This window comes from Babylonia areolata, chromosome 1 (genome assembly GCF_041734735.1).
Source record: "Babylonia areolata isolate BAREFJ2019XMU chromosome 1, ASM4173473v1, whole genome shotgun sequence".
NCBI classification, from domain to species: domain Eukaryota; kingdom Metazoa; phylum Mollusca; class Gastropoda; order Neogastropoda; family Buccinidae; genus Babylonia; species Babylonia areolata.
Genome location: NC_134876.1, coordinates 38,088,654 through 38,107,804, shown reverse-complemented (window position 1 = coordinate 38,107,804; position 19,151 = coordinate 38,088,654). Strand labels below are relative to the sequence as shown.

General features: G+C 40.9%; 1 protein-coding gene across 3 annotated transcripts in view; it reads left to right on the top strand.

Annotated features, from left to right (window-relative positions):
* The first annotated feature begins 411 nt into the window (after nucleotides 1-411).
* The window catches only part of LOC143282642 (N-sulfoglucosamine sulfohydrolase-like), a 30,189-nt gene continuing 11,449 nt past the window's right edge, over nucleotides 412-19,151 (top strand). For 2 of the 3 annotated variants that reach the window (XM_076588310.1, XM_076588295.1), the window contains exons 1-5: nucleotides 1,649-1,696; nucleotides 1,800-1,905; nucleotides 5,438-5,570; nucleotides 6,383-6,516; nucleotides 9,865-10,018. In XM_076588310.1, the coding sequence (XP_076444425.1) occupies nucleotides 1,664-1,696; nucleotides 1,800-1,905; nucleotides 5,438-5,570; nucleotides 6,383-6,516; nucleotides 9,865-10,018 (560 nt within the window). In that variant the 5' untranslated portion in view covers nucleotides 1,649-1,663. Of the gene's footprint in view, nucleotides 1,264-1,648; nucleotides 1,697-1,799; nucleotides 1,906-5,437; nucleotides 5,571-6,382; nucleotides 6,517-9,864; nucleotides 10,019-19,151 lie in introns of those variants that run through there. The other variant, XM_076588304.1, reaches the window with a different exon arrangement.

Below are 19,151 nucleotides of genomic sequence, written 5' to 3'. Positions count from 1 at the left end.
TGTTGTCCCGTCTATTGGTACCTCTGTAGCCCACCGTGTAGTCGTTGTTGTTGCGTCTTGGTGCATCTCCGTCACGTAGCGTCTTGGATCTTGTCTTACAATAAATCTGCGTCGGCTTGGTTGGTATTCCTTGCGGCTCTCTGGATTGTTTTCTGTTCGTCTTTTCCAATAGTTTTGACGAAGTTTCTTTTTTGGCCTTTCCCAGAACATGTGGTCAAAGTACCGGCCAATGTTCGCCGCCAGCAAGCTTGCTCCTTTTCTGTTGGGATGGATATCATCTTGTAGATGCAGATCTGTCCTTACGTTTTCATGACCGAGGAACGAGATGTTTGCCGGCGTTGTCATGCAGCCTGGTGTAAATTAAGGCGTTCAGCAAATTGGCTTTGTGTGTGAGTTCTTCTGATTTTGTTTCTGTCACTTTGCTGATTATGATCTTAGAATCCGGGTAGTTGTCCTGCAGTTTGGAGACGGTTGTTACGAGTTCGGCTGTCACTGTTTCTGCGCTTTTCTTCTTCAGATCATTGATACCAGTGTGCAGTAGTACAGCATCAGGTGACGTTGTTTCACTGATGATGTCTAGTGTGTGGTAACTAGCGTTATACGCTTTCTTCTTCTGTATTTTCAAGCCGTATGATCGCCCGAGTCTGATGGCATCAACGTCCCTGAGGACGGAATCATGGTATATGATGATTCGTGGGAGCTGGTGGTGGTCTTGTTCTTTCTCTTCGTGCAAAAAATCATCTTCCTTCTCACTGTTTATTGCCTCACTTTCAGAGTCACTACTTGAAACAGTTTCACTCTTGTCACAACTCGCATCTTCTCTTCCAGCGTTGTTCTTTATCTCATTTGATTTTCTGTTGTGTTCAGGATATTTGGCGTGGTGTACTAGACTTTTATTTTGAATTTTGTGTTTGGCTGTTTTCTGTGTTTGATAATTTGTTTTGTAACAATTGGAATCACTGGTTTCGACAACTGGGGTTGTAGCTGTAAGCTTGTCGTTAGAGGCAAGTGGTGTGTTTCTGTCCTTGCTGGTAGCCGCAAAAGGAGTTGATGGGTCACTGGCAGTCATGAGAACTGACTTCTCGTTGAAATCCGTGTGTCGCCAGTAAGGGGCGGAGCTGTCACTCGGTGTTGATGAAATGTGCTCAGCTTTGTCTTTGCAGGAAGGTGGTGTACCTGAGTCCTGTTTGCTTTTAGATGTTTCTGCTGGTCTTGGTGTGGGCTTTCTGCCAAATAACGACTTAAATGAAGACTTCAGTGATGGTACCTTTTCATTTTCTTCTGTCTGAGTGGAAACACCTTTTGTTGGTTTTGGACTTTCTTTGGCACCACGATGTGCATTTTCGTTTTTCCCATTAAAACCTATTCTTCTGATACCTTCCACAATCTGAGCAACTAGTGCTTGATTTTGTTGGGGGTGTTGCAGGTCTGCCATTGAGTGTCGACACGGGTGAGTATCGGACTGACCCCAGCTCCAGGACGCTAAATTTGGATATTACTCCAATTTACCCCTTTTTCCGACTTGCGGGACGAAACTGAAAGGAAAGAACACAGGAGAGGAAATGTGAATATTGCCGGTGAATGATAGTCGTATCCGACAATGACCATGTTGATTGTCTTGTTTCAAACCGAACAATCGTTCACTTCTTATCTCCCTTGATGTATGGCAGACGTGAAGGCGGAAATGGATCGTGAAGTAAACTGTTCGTTCCTTTCGGAGTCGAGCATCTAGTTTAAGACGCCACGTTTACACAAACTCCAGCAACGCATTGAATATGAATGTCCTTTTGTTGACACAGGTCTTTGCGTTTCTCTCATTCACTGGATTACGAAATGCTGCCTGTCACGTTCACAACGCGGAGCGGAAAATCAAGAGAGGAAGACGAAATGTGTTGGTTCTCTTGGGTAGGCAGAAACATAATATTTTAGCAACCACACACACCTGTACGCATTCCTAGGTAAATACACACATGCAGTTTGTCGATTTCAGGTATCGATCACACACGCCCAAAATTAAGATATGCACAATGCGTCAACATTCCAGTGCGCCTCATATACGGACAACACACACACACACACACACACACACACACACACACACATTTCAAGTAATTTATAGATTTTTTAAACACTAAAAACAAACCAACCAAGAACAGTAATTTATGTTTTTTATTCCACATAAATGATTAAGAAATCACAAAATGTGTGTTCTCATGCACTCATACAATATATATATATATATATATATGTGTGTGTGTGTGTGTGTGTTAATGCACTCTTTCAATCCACACAAATATATATATATATATATATATATATATATATATATATATATGTGTGTGTACAAGAGATAACACATTAACTTTAAGATAAATACATATGTACACAGATGCAGACATACACATGTAGTAGTAGCATTGGGATAGGGACAACACAGGAATTGAAGCTTTGAAGTCCCTTTGTTTGATAACATATTTTGGTAGAAATGTTGGTCAAAGTTCAATACTTCATTTTCCAGTTTATTTATTGTCCAATTTTATGAACATTATTGAGAATTTAAAAGAATCATCCAGTTGATTTTTGAATGAGTTTGTAGATGGTGCATGTTTTAGATGAGGTGGCAGATGGGCACAATAGCTGAATGGTTAAAGCATTGGACTTTCAATCTGAGGGTCCGAGTTCAAATCTTAGTAACAGTGCCTGGTGGTTAAAGTGTGGAGATTTTTCTGACCTCCCAGGTCAACATATGTGCAGACCTGCTTGTGCCTGAACCCCCTTCATGTGTATATGCAAGCAGAAGATCAAATGCACTTGTTAAAGATCCTGTAATCCATGTCAGAGTTTGATGGGTTATGGAAACAAGAACATACCAAGCATGCACACCCCCAGAAAATGGAGTATGGCTGCCTACATGGCGTGGTAAAAACGGTAATACACATAAAAGCCCACTCGTACATACGGGTGAACGTGGGAGTTGCAGCCCATGAACAAAGAAGAAGAAGATGAGGTGGCAGTTCATTCTGTACATTAATAACTCTATTACTGAAGCAAAACTTTCTTACATTATTTTTTTGATGTTCAAAAAAATTTCTATCAGTATTTCTTTAGGAACTCTACTGAGGTACAGAGAAGAAAAGATCCCAAGACACATCAACATGACTGTTGAAAACTTTTATGTCTCATTGAGATCACCACTTATCCTTTCACCCTTTAGTGAAAATCATTTTGAATAAATTAATCAATCATTATAAGTCATTTATCTACATTCATGTACAAGCTTTGTCAGTTTGTGGCTCTTCTCTGCACCTTCAGACTTGCAATAGATTTTCACTTCTGTCATAATGCATTTTAGAAATCTTTTGCTTGAATGAATGGAGTATATATGTAGTATAGATGTAGCCAAGCTCGCTCACTTGCTATGGACACACTGTAGTTGATAATTATACATGTGCACAATCAGAGCCACCACACCACTGACCTTCATCTGAGAGTGAGGCAAAGGCAGACTCATCTTTCAAAATTTCAGACTGTAGATAGGATTTTGAATTTAATCTAATGTCCTTCACCAGCTAAATGTATAATGCCAAGGTTATCACACAGATTACGGAGTTCTATTATTTATTTTTGATTGCAGTGTTTGGATTGAAATGGATCAGGTATTTTAATGATGTAAAGTGGATTTTCATCATCATCACAAAGCTAACGCCACGCAAACAGATCCGACAAAGCTGACGGGCAAATAAAAAAAAAACTGTTGTGTTTGTTGCAGCACATATATTTTATTGTCTTTTTCATTGGTTCAATAGGCTACAAGTAATACATGGTTACAATTGTCATGCAACCTTCCATAAATCTAGATATTTATGGTTTGCCTACCATAAACTGATTTTATGAAATTAGTATTTGCATGCCTTGAACCCATTTCACAGGCTTGATTACTTACAAATTACACTTGGATAACTAGCACTAGTAGTTCATATAGTCAATGGAAAAGTTGTGTTCAGCTCTTTCATTTGCGACCAATAGTCTGCTGATCAGTTCAGGTATCGTATGGTGATCTGTTTGGGAACAATCATAAAGAAGCATAGAATGTGTAAATTAATTCTCAGCTTCAGACAGACAAAATTTTCCGCAAATCAGTCACAGCACTATCTTTGCAGTTTACTTGTAGTGCATAAACGCCTGACTGGCTATTCAGGCTGACCATAGCTCAGTAACTTGTATCATATCACATACATATATGTATATCCAGTCTGTCCATTCATGGCCCACTGCACTTACTTTGATTTGATTTGATTCTACTTCTCTTTTGAACATTGAAATATTGTAATGATACAATAGAAAACTCAGTTTGACTGGCCTCCAAATGTTCTTACTGGCATTAGTCATTTAAGCCCTTCTACCTCTAGTTCTTCGCCAACAACCTAATACCCCCCTATATCCCTTCAACTCAATTCTACATAATGCCACATAGAACAAGTTACATAGTTATGAATGAACACTTTTTATTTATTTCTTCTTCTTAAAAAAAAAGAGAAAAAAAAAGAAAGAAAACAAAAGAAAGAATTTGTTGCTGTATTTGTTGCTGACTCGTTGACTACTAATTGTTGGCTAATAACAGCTTGCTGATCCTGTCCTTATATAAACATGCTTTATTATGTGAAATATTCTACTTGATACATTAAATTTAAACAAACTTACTACACTTTAAGAATAAGATGTAATTCAAGTCAGGTGAATATATGCTGCATCATGTTGAATAAAGTTCTCGGCTTATGATTATATTTCACAGATTGTTAAGTGAATACATGCCTTGTATTGAGTGTGTTTCTTTTATTTTGTGTTAAGTTGATTTCTTAAATCAATACATCTGTCACTGATAGTTCTGTCATTGCATGTTTCAGGACATATTCTGATAATCTCTGTCATAATTCACAAATGATTCAGGTATTCTTTTATTGTGTACATGTTCAGAAGATTTGAAAAATCATTTCAGGGGCTGTTTTTTCCTACAGGTGTTCTTGAAGCAGAATAAGTATGCTTGTTGCTCACAGTCCCACACAGAAAAACTAAAAAAGAAGCCGGTCTTGAGTCATTTTATGTGAGTGTTGCTTGATTCGTGGATGATGGGAAGAATGTGCTCAGCACTTCTGTTTTTGGATGGGTTCCTCTTGATCTATGATCCAATGACTTCTCTGATTTTTCAACAAGAGGAGTTGGTTTTTGTGGCCAAATCTTCATATTTTCCCCTGAGATTTTGTGTTCAATGTTGTTGCAGCATTCCTTAATGCTGACAAGTATTGCCACTCAGATGTTCTTTACTGATGGAAGCCAGCGTTCTTGTAATTCAATGATAATGATGTTGTCTGGGTTTTTTTGTGTGTTTGTTTGTTTGTTTTTTAATTTTCTGCTCAGAGGCAGTCATTTTTTCCCCTAGGTGATGATGCAGGGTTTGAATCGCAAGTATACAACAACAGTGTGTGCCAAACCCCTCGCCTTAATCGACTGGCCCAGCGCAGTCTGATTTTTGAGAGGGCTTTTACATCAGTCAGCAGCTGCTCTCCTAGCAGGTATACATCTCTTTCTCACTCTCTCTTTCATAAAGAAATGGAAGACACATCAAAAAACAGTCTTAGCTTAACTTTTAACTGATTTGTGCTTGGGTTGGTGGTTTTAAGAAGCTGACATTCATATTCATTTTGTTCCTATTGTTCCTCCAAAAGGGAGGTTGGTATGCTCAGCTACTGCCAGCTGTTTCACATTGTATAATGCTCTTCGGGCTTGCTACCTGCTCCAGACTACTGACCGGAGAAAAACACTCAAGCAAAGAGAAACTCTCTACAACTCAGCAGGAACCTCTTTTTTTCTTTTCTTTTTTTGTTTATTTGTTTGTAAAGGATTTGTTTCTCAAAAACTTAGCACAAGCAGAACATTGAAAGTAAAAACCAGAATTTTACACACACACACACACACACACACACACACACACACACATATATATATATATATTATGTGTCAGTCACATTTATAAAAAACATTACATGAATTTTTGATAAATGAACATGCAGGTATGAGAAGTTGTCATAACAGATTATATGCTGAATTTCTGTTCAGGGTCAAATACTTTCTTGTGACAAGGGCTGTTAAAGTGCAGACATAGGGTGATCATAGAGTGAAAGTTTTTTCACATACAATTGGAGGAAAACTTAACAGGCAGTGCAAAAATTAAAACAAACAGGTTGTTAAAACTCAACTCTGTGAGTGAAAGTTGACAACTAATTAAGAGACGAGGGTATTTGATCTGGATATATAGTTATGGGGCCAAGGTGGAAAGTGTTGACAACTGACAAACTTTTAGCCTGGATGACTGTGCACTGTGCAGGTCTGCTGTCCTGTCAGGTCTGCCCCAACACCAAAATGGCATGTATGGACTGCACCAGGGGGTGCATCACTTCAATTCCTTTGATGGCGTGCGCAGTTTGCCTCTCATCTTGTCACAAAACAACGTAAGAACAGGTAAGCAGTTACCAGTACAAAAAGGAAAGAAAACAAGCAAGAGAATACGCAAAAAAATAAATACCCTGTAGTCTGACTGTGTTAAACCGAAAGACAGAGAGAGACTTTATATATCCAGCCCTCATCGTAAAGAATGACTAAAGTGAAATGAGCAAAGGAAACAAAGGACAAGACAATGAAAACACATACATGCATCAGAGATGGGGGGCTAAGTGGAGGTGGGGGGGTGCGGGGGGGAGGTGGGACAGGCTTAATGGAAATTGGTAGAAAAAGAAGATAATGGAAAAAGAACAGGGGTGGGTGAAAGGAGATTTTCAACGCCTATGACTCTCTCTGTCCAATCATTCTCTCTCTCAGCTTGTCACAGAACCAACACACAGATCTGGCCATGCCTTGGACCAGCTCATCACATGTGACTCTGATGCCATAATTTGATCAGTGTTTGTAACTGACAAACTTTCTTCTGACCATTCAGCTGTTATTTTCTCGCTTAATACTTCAAAACCTACCAAAGCCAAAAAATCTGTTACTTGTCGCAACCTGAAATCTGTCAATATCAAAACTTTTTCTTTTCAAGCTGCTGAAAGCCTTTCCAAATTTTCTTCTTTTACTGACGTCTCTATACACCACAACACTGTCCTCTCTCAACTGCTTGATGAACATGCACCCTCACCACCAGCATGCTGCCTGATAGGCCTTCCACCCCATGGCACACATGACATTCGAATTGCAAAACGCAGGCGTCAACATTTGGAATGGCGATGGCAATCAACAGAACTGAAAGTCCACAATCAAATTTTCTGAAAACAAGTAAACAAAGTCAAATATATGATCTCATCAGCAAAGAAAAACTTCTTTTCTTCTCAAGCCGATGCCACATCCACTAAATCTGTTTATTTCATCATGTCAAATCTTCTTGGTACTGCAAAAAAGGCTCCTCTTCCTTCTGCCTACATTTTATCTGAACTCCCCAATGTCTTCTCCTCTTTCTTTTTCAATAAAGTCCAGAGTATTCGTACCAGCTTGGATCAAACGCCTTTCCAACCTGCTCATCTTGATCCTCAGTTCAACAGCACCCCTCTCCATTCCTTCAATCCCTTGACTGAAACAGACGTCCATGAAATCATGAAAGAAATGACAGTAAAATCCTGTGAGCTCGATCCTATACCAGCCTCTGTCTTTTCCCAGTGTGTCTCACAGCTTCTCCCCACAATCACCAATATTGTCAACTCATCCCTTCTCACTGGAACATTTCTATCCACTTTCAAAACTGCAATTGCACGGCCTCTTCTGAAGAAACCCAACCTTGACTCAAATATTTTGAAAAAAATATCGACCAAATTCTAACCTTCCTTTCCTGTCCAAACTTCTTGAAAGAGCTGTCCTGAAGCAGCTCAGCAACCACCTTTGTTTCAACAATCTCCTCCACCCTTTTCAGTCTGCCTACCATGCTAATCACAGAACTGAAACCACTCTCCTCCACATCCTGAACAGTCTACTGCTAGCCTGCTTCTCTTCTCACTACATGTATTCTCAATTTGTCAGCTGCCTTTGACATGATAGACCATTCAAACCTTTCCCGTACTCATTTTACATTTGGTATCAAAACACTGCTCTCAGCTGGTTTAGATCATATATAACTGACTGATTCCAGTCTGTCATAGTTGATAATTGTCAGTCTGAACCCATTTAAGTCAAACATGGAGTCCCACATGGATTTGTTTTAGGTCCTGCGCTCTTCACACTGTACACTGCCCCTCTCACTGAAATTATCAACCGCCACAGTGTGAGTCATCATTCTTATGCTGATAACACTCAACTTCAGAAAAGTGATACACCTGAAAATTTGTCCTCACTCTTGCAAAAAACACCTGACTGCTTCCTGGAAATTCAAAACTGGATGACACTAAATAAATTACAATTGAACGCAGACAAAACCAAAGCAATCATCATTGGAACTAAACAAAAACTTTCTTCTGAAAGACAATCTTCTGAAAGAGAATCTTTCTTCTGACACAATCAAACTTGGCAGTACATCCATCCCTCATTCCGGCTCATTCAGGAACCTCAGCATTGTGCTTGACAACACACTGTCCATGCAAAAAATTATCAGTCAGACCTGTCAGTCCAGTTATTGTCAATTGCGGCGCATTGGTTACATTCGGAAATATCAGTCCACCGACACAACATCTAGACTTGTTGTTTCTCTCATTCTCTCTCACCTTGACTACTGTAACTCTCTATTGTCTGGTTTGCCTGCTTTCATCCATTATGTCCCTTCAGTGCATGCAAAACTCTGCTGCCTGACTTGTCCTCAGAAAGAAAAGATCTGAGCACATCACTCCTCTTTTGCATCATCTCCATTGGCTCCCTGTCTCACAAAGAATAAAATACAAGATCAGCACTCTATGTTATAACTATAAGTGTATTTACAAATCTGCCCCACCCTATATCTGTGGCTGCCTTCACCTCTACACACCATCTCACTCTCTACGATCGGCTTCAGATCCATTCTGTTTGTGCATTCCCAGATTCAAACACTTCACTGTCGGCCGCCATTCTTTCTGTCTCTGGACCTTATGTTTGGAATGAACTTCCTTTTTCGCTTTGTCAGGTCTCCTCACTCAGCTCTTTCAATCTGGCCTTAAAACTCACCCCCTTCCAAGATAGCTTCCCTCCCCTGCCTTTCCTTTGTCTTCAGTTTCTGAAGTTTGGAATTATGCATGCGTGTGAATGACTGGTGTGAAGCACTTTGATTTGTCTGCACAAGATTCAGCCGACAGCGCTATATAAATACTTCCAAAAAAGGCCTTTCTGTACCCAGTCAAAGCTGAAATGGTGTCTTGTCAGCACAGATAAGGACATTAAACAGAACTGATTATCATGCTTGTCAAACAACAATTTTCGTGCAGGGAATACTTTTTGTCATAGTTTGATATCAAATCAAAATGTGCCAGAGGTAAAACGGATAGAGAAATTCTAGCCTGTTATTGGGGATGATATTACCAGTTCCTTGCTCATTGATCTCAGAATATACTTTTTCAGTTAGAAATAAAACTTGATCTACAAGACAGAAAATGATATACACAGCATGATCAGTAAATTCTTCCCTTTCATAAAAAAATGCAGTTTCTTTTCAACAAATGTGGCAGACCATTTTGTATGTAATGGTATGTGCCCACATCTGCCTGTGAAATAAGGGTTTGTAAACTTATGTGTATGTGGGTTTGAGGGGAAAATTAGAAATTTGTCAGGGTCAGAAATGTAGAGATGTGCAAAGCTGAGCTGCTAAAAGTGAAATAATATTTGCATTTTTAAAAACTTATTTTGATAATGTTTCCAATAAAGGTATCATTGGCAAGAAGCACGTGGGACCAGAATATGTGTACCCTTTTGACTTTGCTGAAACAGAGGAGCAGCATTCCATTCTTCAGGTGGGGCGAAACATCACCTTCATGCGACATCTGGCGCGCAAGTTTCTCCAGAATATTTCTGATGACAGGTGTGTGGCAAGTGTGTGTGTGTGTGTGTGTGTGGGCCTGTGTGTGTGTGTGTGTGTGTGTGTGTGTGTGTGTGTGTGTGTGCCTGTGTGTGTGTGTGTGAGAGAGAGAGAGAGAGAGAGAGAGAGTATGCATGCATAACCCTAAAAAGTTTTGGAAACTGTTGGAAATTACATATTTCAAAATAATAATGTAGTTTTAAAACAACTGAGAAAAGGAGTAAAAAGCTGTTTGTTTATCAATTAAAAAGGCAGAGGAAAAAGCAGTTTATGTGTCTTTAGCTGTTTGTGAAATTATAATGATGGTAGCATCACCAATAATAAAACTACAAAGGATCTATTTTGATTTTAAGTATGATATTTTCAGCAATCATGAAGTTTCCAGAACTAGATTTTCACTGGGAAAATAAAATAAATAGTCATGCATCTGCTACTTCCTTCAGGACTGGTCAAGGAAAGAATTTAATGTTGTTTTTTTCAAATAGAGAGAGGGGGAATTCTTTTTGGTCTCTGTGTTTGATAAATCTTCACCTCTGTCTGACCCCATGTACCCTCCTTATATCATACTCCCCTCCTTCCTACCTGACATATGCCAAAGAGATAATGTGTGAGGAGACCACAGAAATATTGAAGAGGGACGATTGCTGATAACATTATTGGATGAGTATTGGCTGACCTGTGAATGTCAGACTGGCCTGTCAAGATATGTCCAGCCAGGTGAATCACATAAAGAAATAGTGACCGACTTTAACTGTTATCACTCTGAATGTTGGACTCAGAGGAATGTTAGCATGAACAGAGGAATGTTGTTCTTTTCTGGCATTTTTAACAGTATATTTTGGAGAGAAAGCAAACTGCTCATGTTTTATTTGATTTAAAAAGAAAAGTATAATCATCCTTTTATTACACATGTTCTTTTATTTGCTTTCTTTCCTGATTACTTTTTTCTGTACAATAAGGAACTTTTGGTCCACTAGTTGTGTTTGCACTATGATAAACTAAAGTTGACAACTCATGCTATTTTGACAGATGTCATCTCCCCTTTTCTGCCTCTCAAACACCTGCCCTCTGGACCCCTACTCTCCTGTCCAAATCCTGCATACCCCTTCTCTCCATGGCTTATCATAAATGTATATTTCTAAATACATTCACACACATACATACCTACATACATACACACATACATGCATGCATGCATCCATCCATCCATGCATGCATACAAATGTGTGTGTATACGTGTGTGTGTGTGTGTGCATGTGCGTGTGTGTATGCATGCATGAGTGTGTGCATGCGCATGTGTGTGTGTGTGTTTGTGTGTGTGTATTTGAGTGTGTGTGTAAGAATGTATGTGTGTGTGTGTGAATCAGTATCAGTATCAGAATATTTATTTGTCATGAAAACCATAAGCAAAGGTTCATAAACACAACAATAAAGAGTAAAAACCTACCAAACTGGATGTAAGATGTCTGAGTTATAACCTGATATGTACTTTGAGACATTCATATATTCTGCTAGTCAAGGTTGTACAGTGTCGTAATTACACAAATGGCTGACTGTATCAGTATAATCAAAGTTTGTTAATTAAGACTTCATATCATTCAACAAAACTTCTTGTAAATGTTCATATCTAATACATTTGTCCATAAATGATACTTATCTTCTAATACATCACAGATTTTGCATGCTCTTCATGTTTTTCTGTACGTGTGTATCTGCCCCTTTTTATGCGGGGATCATGTGCACTTATTTGAAGTTTGCACATGGTGATTCTGTGTTCAGTTTTTCTTGAATAGATCAGGTATCTGATATGGTTTAAGTCTGTATTCTTTAGAAACATTATTGCATAATGTTAGGTTTATTTTTGTTTTTCTGCATTCTCCAGAAGCTTATATTAGTTATTATATATACTGACACTCAGGTTTCTTTAAGAGTGCAAATTTTGATCTGTCAATATTCAACCATACATGATCAAAACCAAGTAAGGCAAGAAAGATTTAAAGCCACTGGTTATCTTTAGTGTTTTGCTTTTGAATCATACCATTAACCCCTAGGCTGCCTGCATGACGAGATAACTCGTCATGGCAAGCATGTATGCTTCGCTGCCTGCATGACGAGATAACTCATCATCGAAATATTCTGACTTTTCCCTGGTTTGCATTCACTTCCTGGGCAAAAATAGTGGTAGCTTTAGCCTGGGGAATCTCTCTAGATTCTATTCATAGCTAGAAACCCCATCTACGTCATGAAGCAGTCCTTTATTTGAACGTTTTGGTTGGGTCACTGTCCAAGTGTTTGCCTGACTTCTCTCCTCGCTCGCTCAACAAAATGTCGGACTGACGCCGTGCTCAAGACATGCGATCGTGACGAACTAAACCAACCATGATTTCTTTCTTTAGCTGATGCTCAGAAAGAATTGAAGCGTAAATTCGAAGGAGAAGATAGTGATGAACATTTATAGGACGATCTGATAGAAAATAAAGGGAGTAATCAAGAGAGTGGCCAAGATGCGACTGTCAGTGAGTGATGCTGGCTGTAGAGATGTTAGCAGACGACAGATGACCGAATTAGCAGCAGAGCGATATTCTTGGCACGCAGCCAACGCGGTCTGATGAGAACTGAATCAAGTGACCGTGTGAGAGGGGTGAGGAGGAGGGGGGTGGAGACTGAGGGGGCGTGGCCTCACATCCATCTTATCACTTGGAGAAGTCACAATGTATTGTGTATCTATCTCTTTAAAAAAATATATATTGTGGTTGTTCTAGTATGATTTTGTGTTTGCAGATATCCATTTGTCCAGAAAATATGATGTTTTTGTGCAAATTACCTGACTAATGTTTGTAATGAACAAGTTGAAAATGTGACAAAAAACAAAACACTGATTTCAAAACAACAGCATGTCACTAAAAATATATAAAATGGGAAAACAGCATGTGTTTTGTATTCTTTATTCATTTACCTTTCAGAAAATATATACTTTTATGGGTCTTTCTCCAATAACAAAGAGCACAGAATTTTTGGAAAATTTATACCCGTTTTTTGTGAAAAAAACCCTGGCAAATAGATTTCACTTAAATCTTATTTTCCTGGCAGCGAAAGGGTTAAAACACTGTTTTATATATGAATTCTCATACACTTTGTTTTATATATATATATATGTATGTATTCAAAATAACATAATCAGACACAGTTTTCATGCTCACAGGGAATCATCCTATTTCAAAGCGGATTGGGCCTTTTTAGAGGAAATAGAGAACGAATTTGGAGACTCTGTCATTATCTGTGGAGACCTTAATGCCAGATCGAAGTTATGGGACCAGCAGAACACCAACCCACAAGGACTCGCACTTGAAGGAATGATAGGGGAAATTCTTCTTAGCCTATTAACAACCACATCCCCAACTGGCCTTGGAACAAGACAAGGGGACAGTGACAGTGTGATCGACATCACTCTAACATCTCCAAAATTCAGAACAGGAATGAATGCAGAGATGCTTCCACACTAAGGCAGTGATCACCTCCCAGTAGTTTTCAGTCTACAGAAATTATCAGATAAACCCTGTATGAAACCGCGTGATCCATTTCAGTATGAAACCAAAGAGACAACCGTCATCGAGAAATTAAGATGCAGAACAAAACAAAAGAACGGCACCGAACCGGATGCAAACTATTCAGCCCCCATGGTGGAATACCGACACAGAGAGAGCCTGGATAGAAAAACATGCGGCTGTCAAACTTTGGCAAAAAGAAAGAACAAAACCTTCTCCGAACAAAGATATTGAAACAAAAATGAAAGAATAAACAAAACAGTTGAAGTCATTGCTCAAGAGGCTTAATAATGACAAGTGGAAACAGTTTTGCGAGGCACTCAGTTACGACACAACATTGACAGAGTTCTGGCAATTTTATCGTCGCATGGAAGGGAAAACGTCCACAACAACAACCCCAGACATGTTAGATACTGATGGAACCAAGCTTAAGACAAACGAAGAAAAAGGATCCGCCGTGCTCAAACGCTTCATACAACAGAGCGATCAAAGAAACTTAGATGAAAAAAAGAAATATGTTGAGGAGTTAAACCAAACCCTTATGCAGACTGGACCCTACAATGACTTGACAATAGATGATCAAAACGAAGCAATAGAAAGAAAGAATAGGCTCCTGGCCCAGACAAAGTTCGCTACTCGGGCATCAAGGAGCTATCGGAAGAAGACAGAAGCAAACTTTTCAATCTTTATCAAAACAGTTTCCACAATGGACATGTGCCGGAGGACTGGACAGACAGCTTCTTAAAACCCCTACCAAAACCAGAAAAGGACCATCGTCAGGTAAGCGGCTACCGAATCCTAACCATGCAAAACATTGCTGGAAAACTCATGGAACACATGATAGCCAGGAAACTTGCAAGGGATCTTGAACACAGGCACATTCTCCCTTCAAATCAAGGTGGTTACAGAACAGGTAAGTCCACATGGAAAATGCGGCTGCTTTCGCTTATGAGGCATATGAAGGATTTCAAAGAAAAGAAGAAATACTAGCAGTAGCAATCGACCTGGAAGATGCCTACAATAAAGTCCAGTTTGCGCACCTCATGGAACTGCTACTAAGGTATGGAGTAAGTTTGACACTGACAAGATGGATAGCAGCAGTGCTTCAGGAAAGAACCGTCATCCTGCGCCTCAGAGATTGGATGTCTGCACCTTCTAAACTATCCATTGGACTGCCACAAGGGTCTCCGCTCTCTCCTGTCCTCTACAACGTCTACACGAAGGGCCTTGCAGACTTAATAAACAACAATGGAATAGCTCAGGTGCTTACTCTTGCAGATGATGGCCTGGTCTTCAAAACTTCGAAAGATGCTCAGGAAAGAACTAAAGCCGTCCAGAAACAACTGAACAATATCGCTCAATGGTGCAAGGACACAGGATCTTCCATCAATCCAGCAAAAGCTCAAACTTTGCTGTGCACCCTCAACAACAGAACCACGAGCAAATCACCACCACCTGTGTCATTCGATGGAATTCAAATTGAGAAAACTGAATGCCTATGCTACCTAGGAATACAGTTCGATAGGATGCTGACCTGCAGAAAACATACGGAAAATACTGTTCTCAAATGCAAAAATGGTCTTTCAGTCATAAAAGCAATGGCAACCAAAGGTATTGAACAATGCCACCTCTTCCTCCTATATAAATCACTCGTTCTCAGTGTGATCGACTACAGACTTGGGCTAACAACACCGTCTCAAAGCAGCCTCCTAAAATTAGAAACAGTTCAAAATGAAGCTATATGGGCTAACAACACCGTCTCAAAGCAGCCTCCTAAAATTAGAAACAGTTCAAAATGAAGCTATATGGCTGATCCTTGGAACAACAAAACGGAAACCATGCGATACCTGCTTGACCTTCCTTCAGTGCAGGCCAGAAACAAGTTAGAACAGGCTAAGACCTACTTCAGAGCATTAGAAAACCCTCAAAACCCACTGCATAACGCAATCAAGGAACCAAAAGGCAGCCATCTAGGACGAGGAAGATCATGGATGGGGCAAGCAGAAGACACAATCCAGCTGGTATGCCAACTACAAGACCTGAAAGAAACAAAAGAATGGGAGGAAAACCCGAAAACCTCAATCATCTATTCAACACAGCCATTTTATCCACTCTAGGAAGACATTGTCGGGTATGGCCAGAGGGCAAAACTGATGCAGAAGTGAAGTTACTCATAAAAGAAAATAGTAAAGAAGAGGACATCATCATATACACAGATGGCTCAGTCACCAAAGGCCAATCCAGTTGGGGATTCACTGCGAAACAGTGGAAACACAATTAGGGAAGAGAATGCTGCCTACCAAGTCACAGCCTGTAACCTAACGATGGAAGTTGAAGCTGTGACACATGCCCTCCAGTGGCTATCATCTATCCATGTGCCCGGAAACCAACATGCCATGATTCTAACGGACTCAATGAACCTCATACAGAAAATTGAAAGCAGAATGGGAAGCCCAGAGTGGTATGAGGCAATGTGCAACTTTCAGATTAAAAAACTTACATGGTCATACTGCCCGGGACATGCAGGTGTTAAGTGAAATGAGTGAGCTGACAGACTTGCTGGTAACGCAACGAGTGGTCCACATCTAGGAAAATCGGAAATCCTCAGAAAAGTCAAAGAATACCAAAAAGAACATGTACAAGGCCATCACACCATCGATCGCTTCAAGGAAAATAAAGGCAGAGAGAGGGAGCGGCCGTAAGTCTAGCATGAAAGGTAAAGCACGATGCTTTGCAAATCAAACGAATATCGGCATCATTTCCAAACCAACACTGTGCAAATTACTTCAAAACGGAACAGAGTCTCAGTGGGCTTTTCCAAATACAATAGACTGAGCAACACCTAGACGCCACGTTCTTGGCATCAGAGATCTTTTCCCACCCCTATTGCGGCCAATCAGTGGCAGCCTCTGTGCGTGTGTGTGTGTTTGTGTGTCTGTGTGTGTTTGTGTGCGTATTGCGTGCGCAAGGGTGTAAGTGTACACATGTCAGGAGAGCTCTGTGCCCGTGCGTGCGTGCGCGCACACGCGTGTGTGTGTTTGTGTGTGTGTGTGTGTAGAGGATGAGGTATGTGTGTGTATGCATGTCTACACTGTGGGAGTGCATATATATATATATATGTGTGTATATATGTGTGTGGGGTTGGGGGTGGGGGATATGGGCGTGTGTGTGTGTGCTTGTACAAGTAAGTGCGGGTGAGTGTGTGTGTGCCGTTGAAGCAGCGATGTGTAGCCTAGAAATGAGTGTGTGGGGGAGGGGGGTGCAGGGTAATGTGTGTGTGTGTGGGTGGGTGCTCATGTACGTTTATGTGTATTTGATCGTGCTTTCATATCTGTGAAACTGCATGTTTGTTACATATCTGCTATGCATGTGTGTGTGCGTGTATGTGTGAACGTGTGTCTGCATGTTTTACATTTATTTGCTTTTGTGTGTGTGTGTGTGTGTGTGTGTGTGCGCACGCATAGAGTTGACAATCAATTGCACCTTTTAAATATTATTAGTAGTAGTAGTAGTAGTAGTATTTTTATGTATGTATTTATCTTTTCTTTTTTTTTTCTTTTTTTGTTATTATTCTTTTTACTATTGTTATTTAAAAAAAAAAAAATTTTTTTAACTTTATTTTTTTTCTTTTTTTTTTCTTCTTATTTTTGTATATATATATATATATATATATATAATTATATATATATATATATATATATATATATATATATTTCCTCAAGGCCTGACTAAGCGCTTTGGGTTACTCTGCTGATCAGGCATCTGCTTGGCAGATGTGGTGTAGCGTATATGGATTTGACCAAACGCAATGACGCCTCCTTGAGCTACTGATACTGATACTTGCAAGTGGAAAGACACAATGCTGTCCTCAGATGCAGACAAAGAGACATTGTACACATCCTTGTACTCACTGAAGTCGAATTTGGCACCCAGCCTCACGCAGAGTTCATTGAGTTTGATGAACATTATCTGGGCTAGTGGACTTTGTTCCAAAATGTTCTCTGTCCACTCTGTACCCCCCCCCCCCCCCCCAAGCTATCCTTTTCAGGGTCTGTTGGCATTGCTTTTTTTTTCTGCAACTCTTGAGGGAGTTGGCAGAGGAAGTGGCCCCGATACTGACGACCATCTACCAATCCTCCATCTCGACAGACGAAGTACCATCAGACTGGAAAGATGCTCTCGTAACACCAGTCTTCAAAAAGGGAGAGCACTATGACCCAGCCAACTACAGACCAGTCTCGTTAACAAGTGTGCCCTGCAAGGTCATGGAGCACATTGTAGTCAGCACTCTCATGGACCACCTCGAGCAGAATGACATACTATGTCCACAACAGCACGGCTTTCGTAAGAAAAGATCCTGCGAGACGCAACTGCTGGAGCTGACTGAGGAACTGTCCGACAACACCAAGAGAGGGAAGCAGACAGACATTATAGTGCTGGACTTCGCGAAGGCTTTTGATAAGGTGAATCACAGCCTCCTGATCCACAAACTTCACCACTATGGAGTGTCGCAAACAGGCAAGGTCAAAAACTGGATAAAAAAAACTCCCTCTCCGGCCGACGTCAAGCAGTGGTAGTCGAGGGCAGTACATCTGAGTTCTGCAACGTATGTTCAGGAGTTCCACAGGGCTCGGTCCTCGGACCGTCATTGTTTTCAGTATACATCAACGACCTCCCAGAGCAAATCACTGCGTGGACCAGTCTCTTCGCCGACGACACTGCTGTGTACAGGGTCAGAACATCAGACCACGACACCGACCGACTGCAAGAAGATCTGCATCGGCTAGAGCTTTGGGAGAGAAGCTGGGAGATGTCATTCCATCCAGGCAAGTGTACCACCCTCCCAGTGACCCATAAGAGACAGCCCTTCACCAGCACGTACCAACTGCACGGACAGACACTCCAGACTGTGACGTCGGCCAAATACCTTGGGGTGACCATTCAAAACAACCTGTCATGGGACAAGCACATTGACATCATCTGTGCCAAAGCCAACAAGACCCAAGGCTTCTTGCGGCGCAACTTGAAGATCAGCGCCACCAACCTGAAAGAGACAGCGTACAAGAGCCATGTCCGCCCCATTCTAGAGTACGCCTGCACAGTCTGGGACCCCTCCTCTGACACACACGTAAAACAGCTGGAAGTGGTTCAGCGACAAGCAGCCTGCTTTGTGGTTAATAGATACCACAACAGATCGAGTGTCACCGTCATGCTCGACCAACTCCAGTGGTCTTCACTCCAGCAGCAGACCATGCTGTATGACCAAGTCCAATTCGACAAAAGCAAGATCCAACCTGCCCCTGTCCGACAGCGTAGAAGCAACCAACACCAACTTCGCCAGCTGCAGTGCCGCACCGACTATCGTCAGGCCGCCTTCCTCCCTAGCACCATCAGGGACTGGACAATCTGCCGGACGAGGTGGTTGGAGCCACCACTCTTGACGCTTCTGTGTCAAGAGTTCACTTACCACCACCCCCCCACCCCCTCCATCCTCCCCTCCCTTCCCCCTCCCCCTCCCCCATTAGCCCTCCCCATCCCCCCTACCTACCCCCCCATCCCCCCTCCCACTGCTCAGACCCAATTTTCAGTAT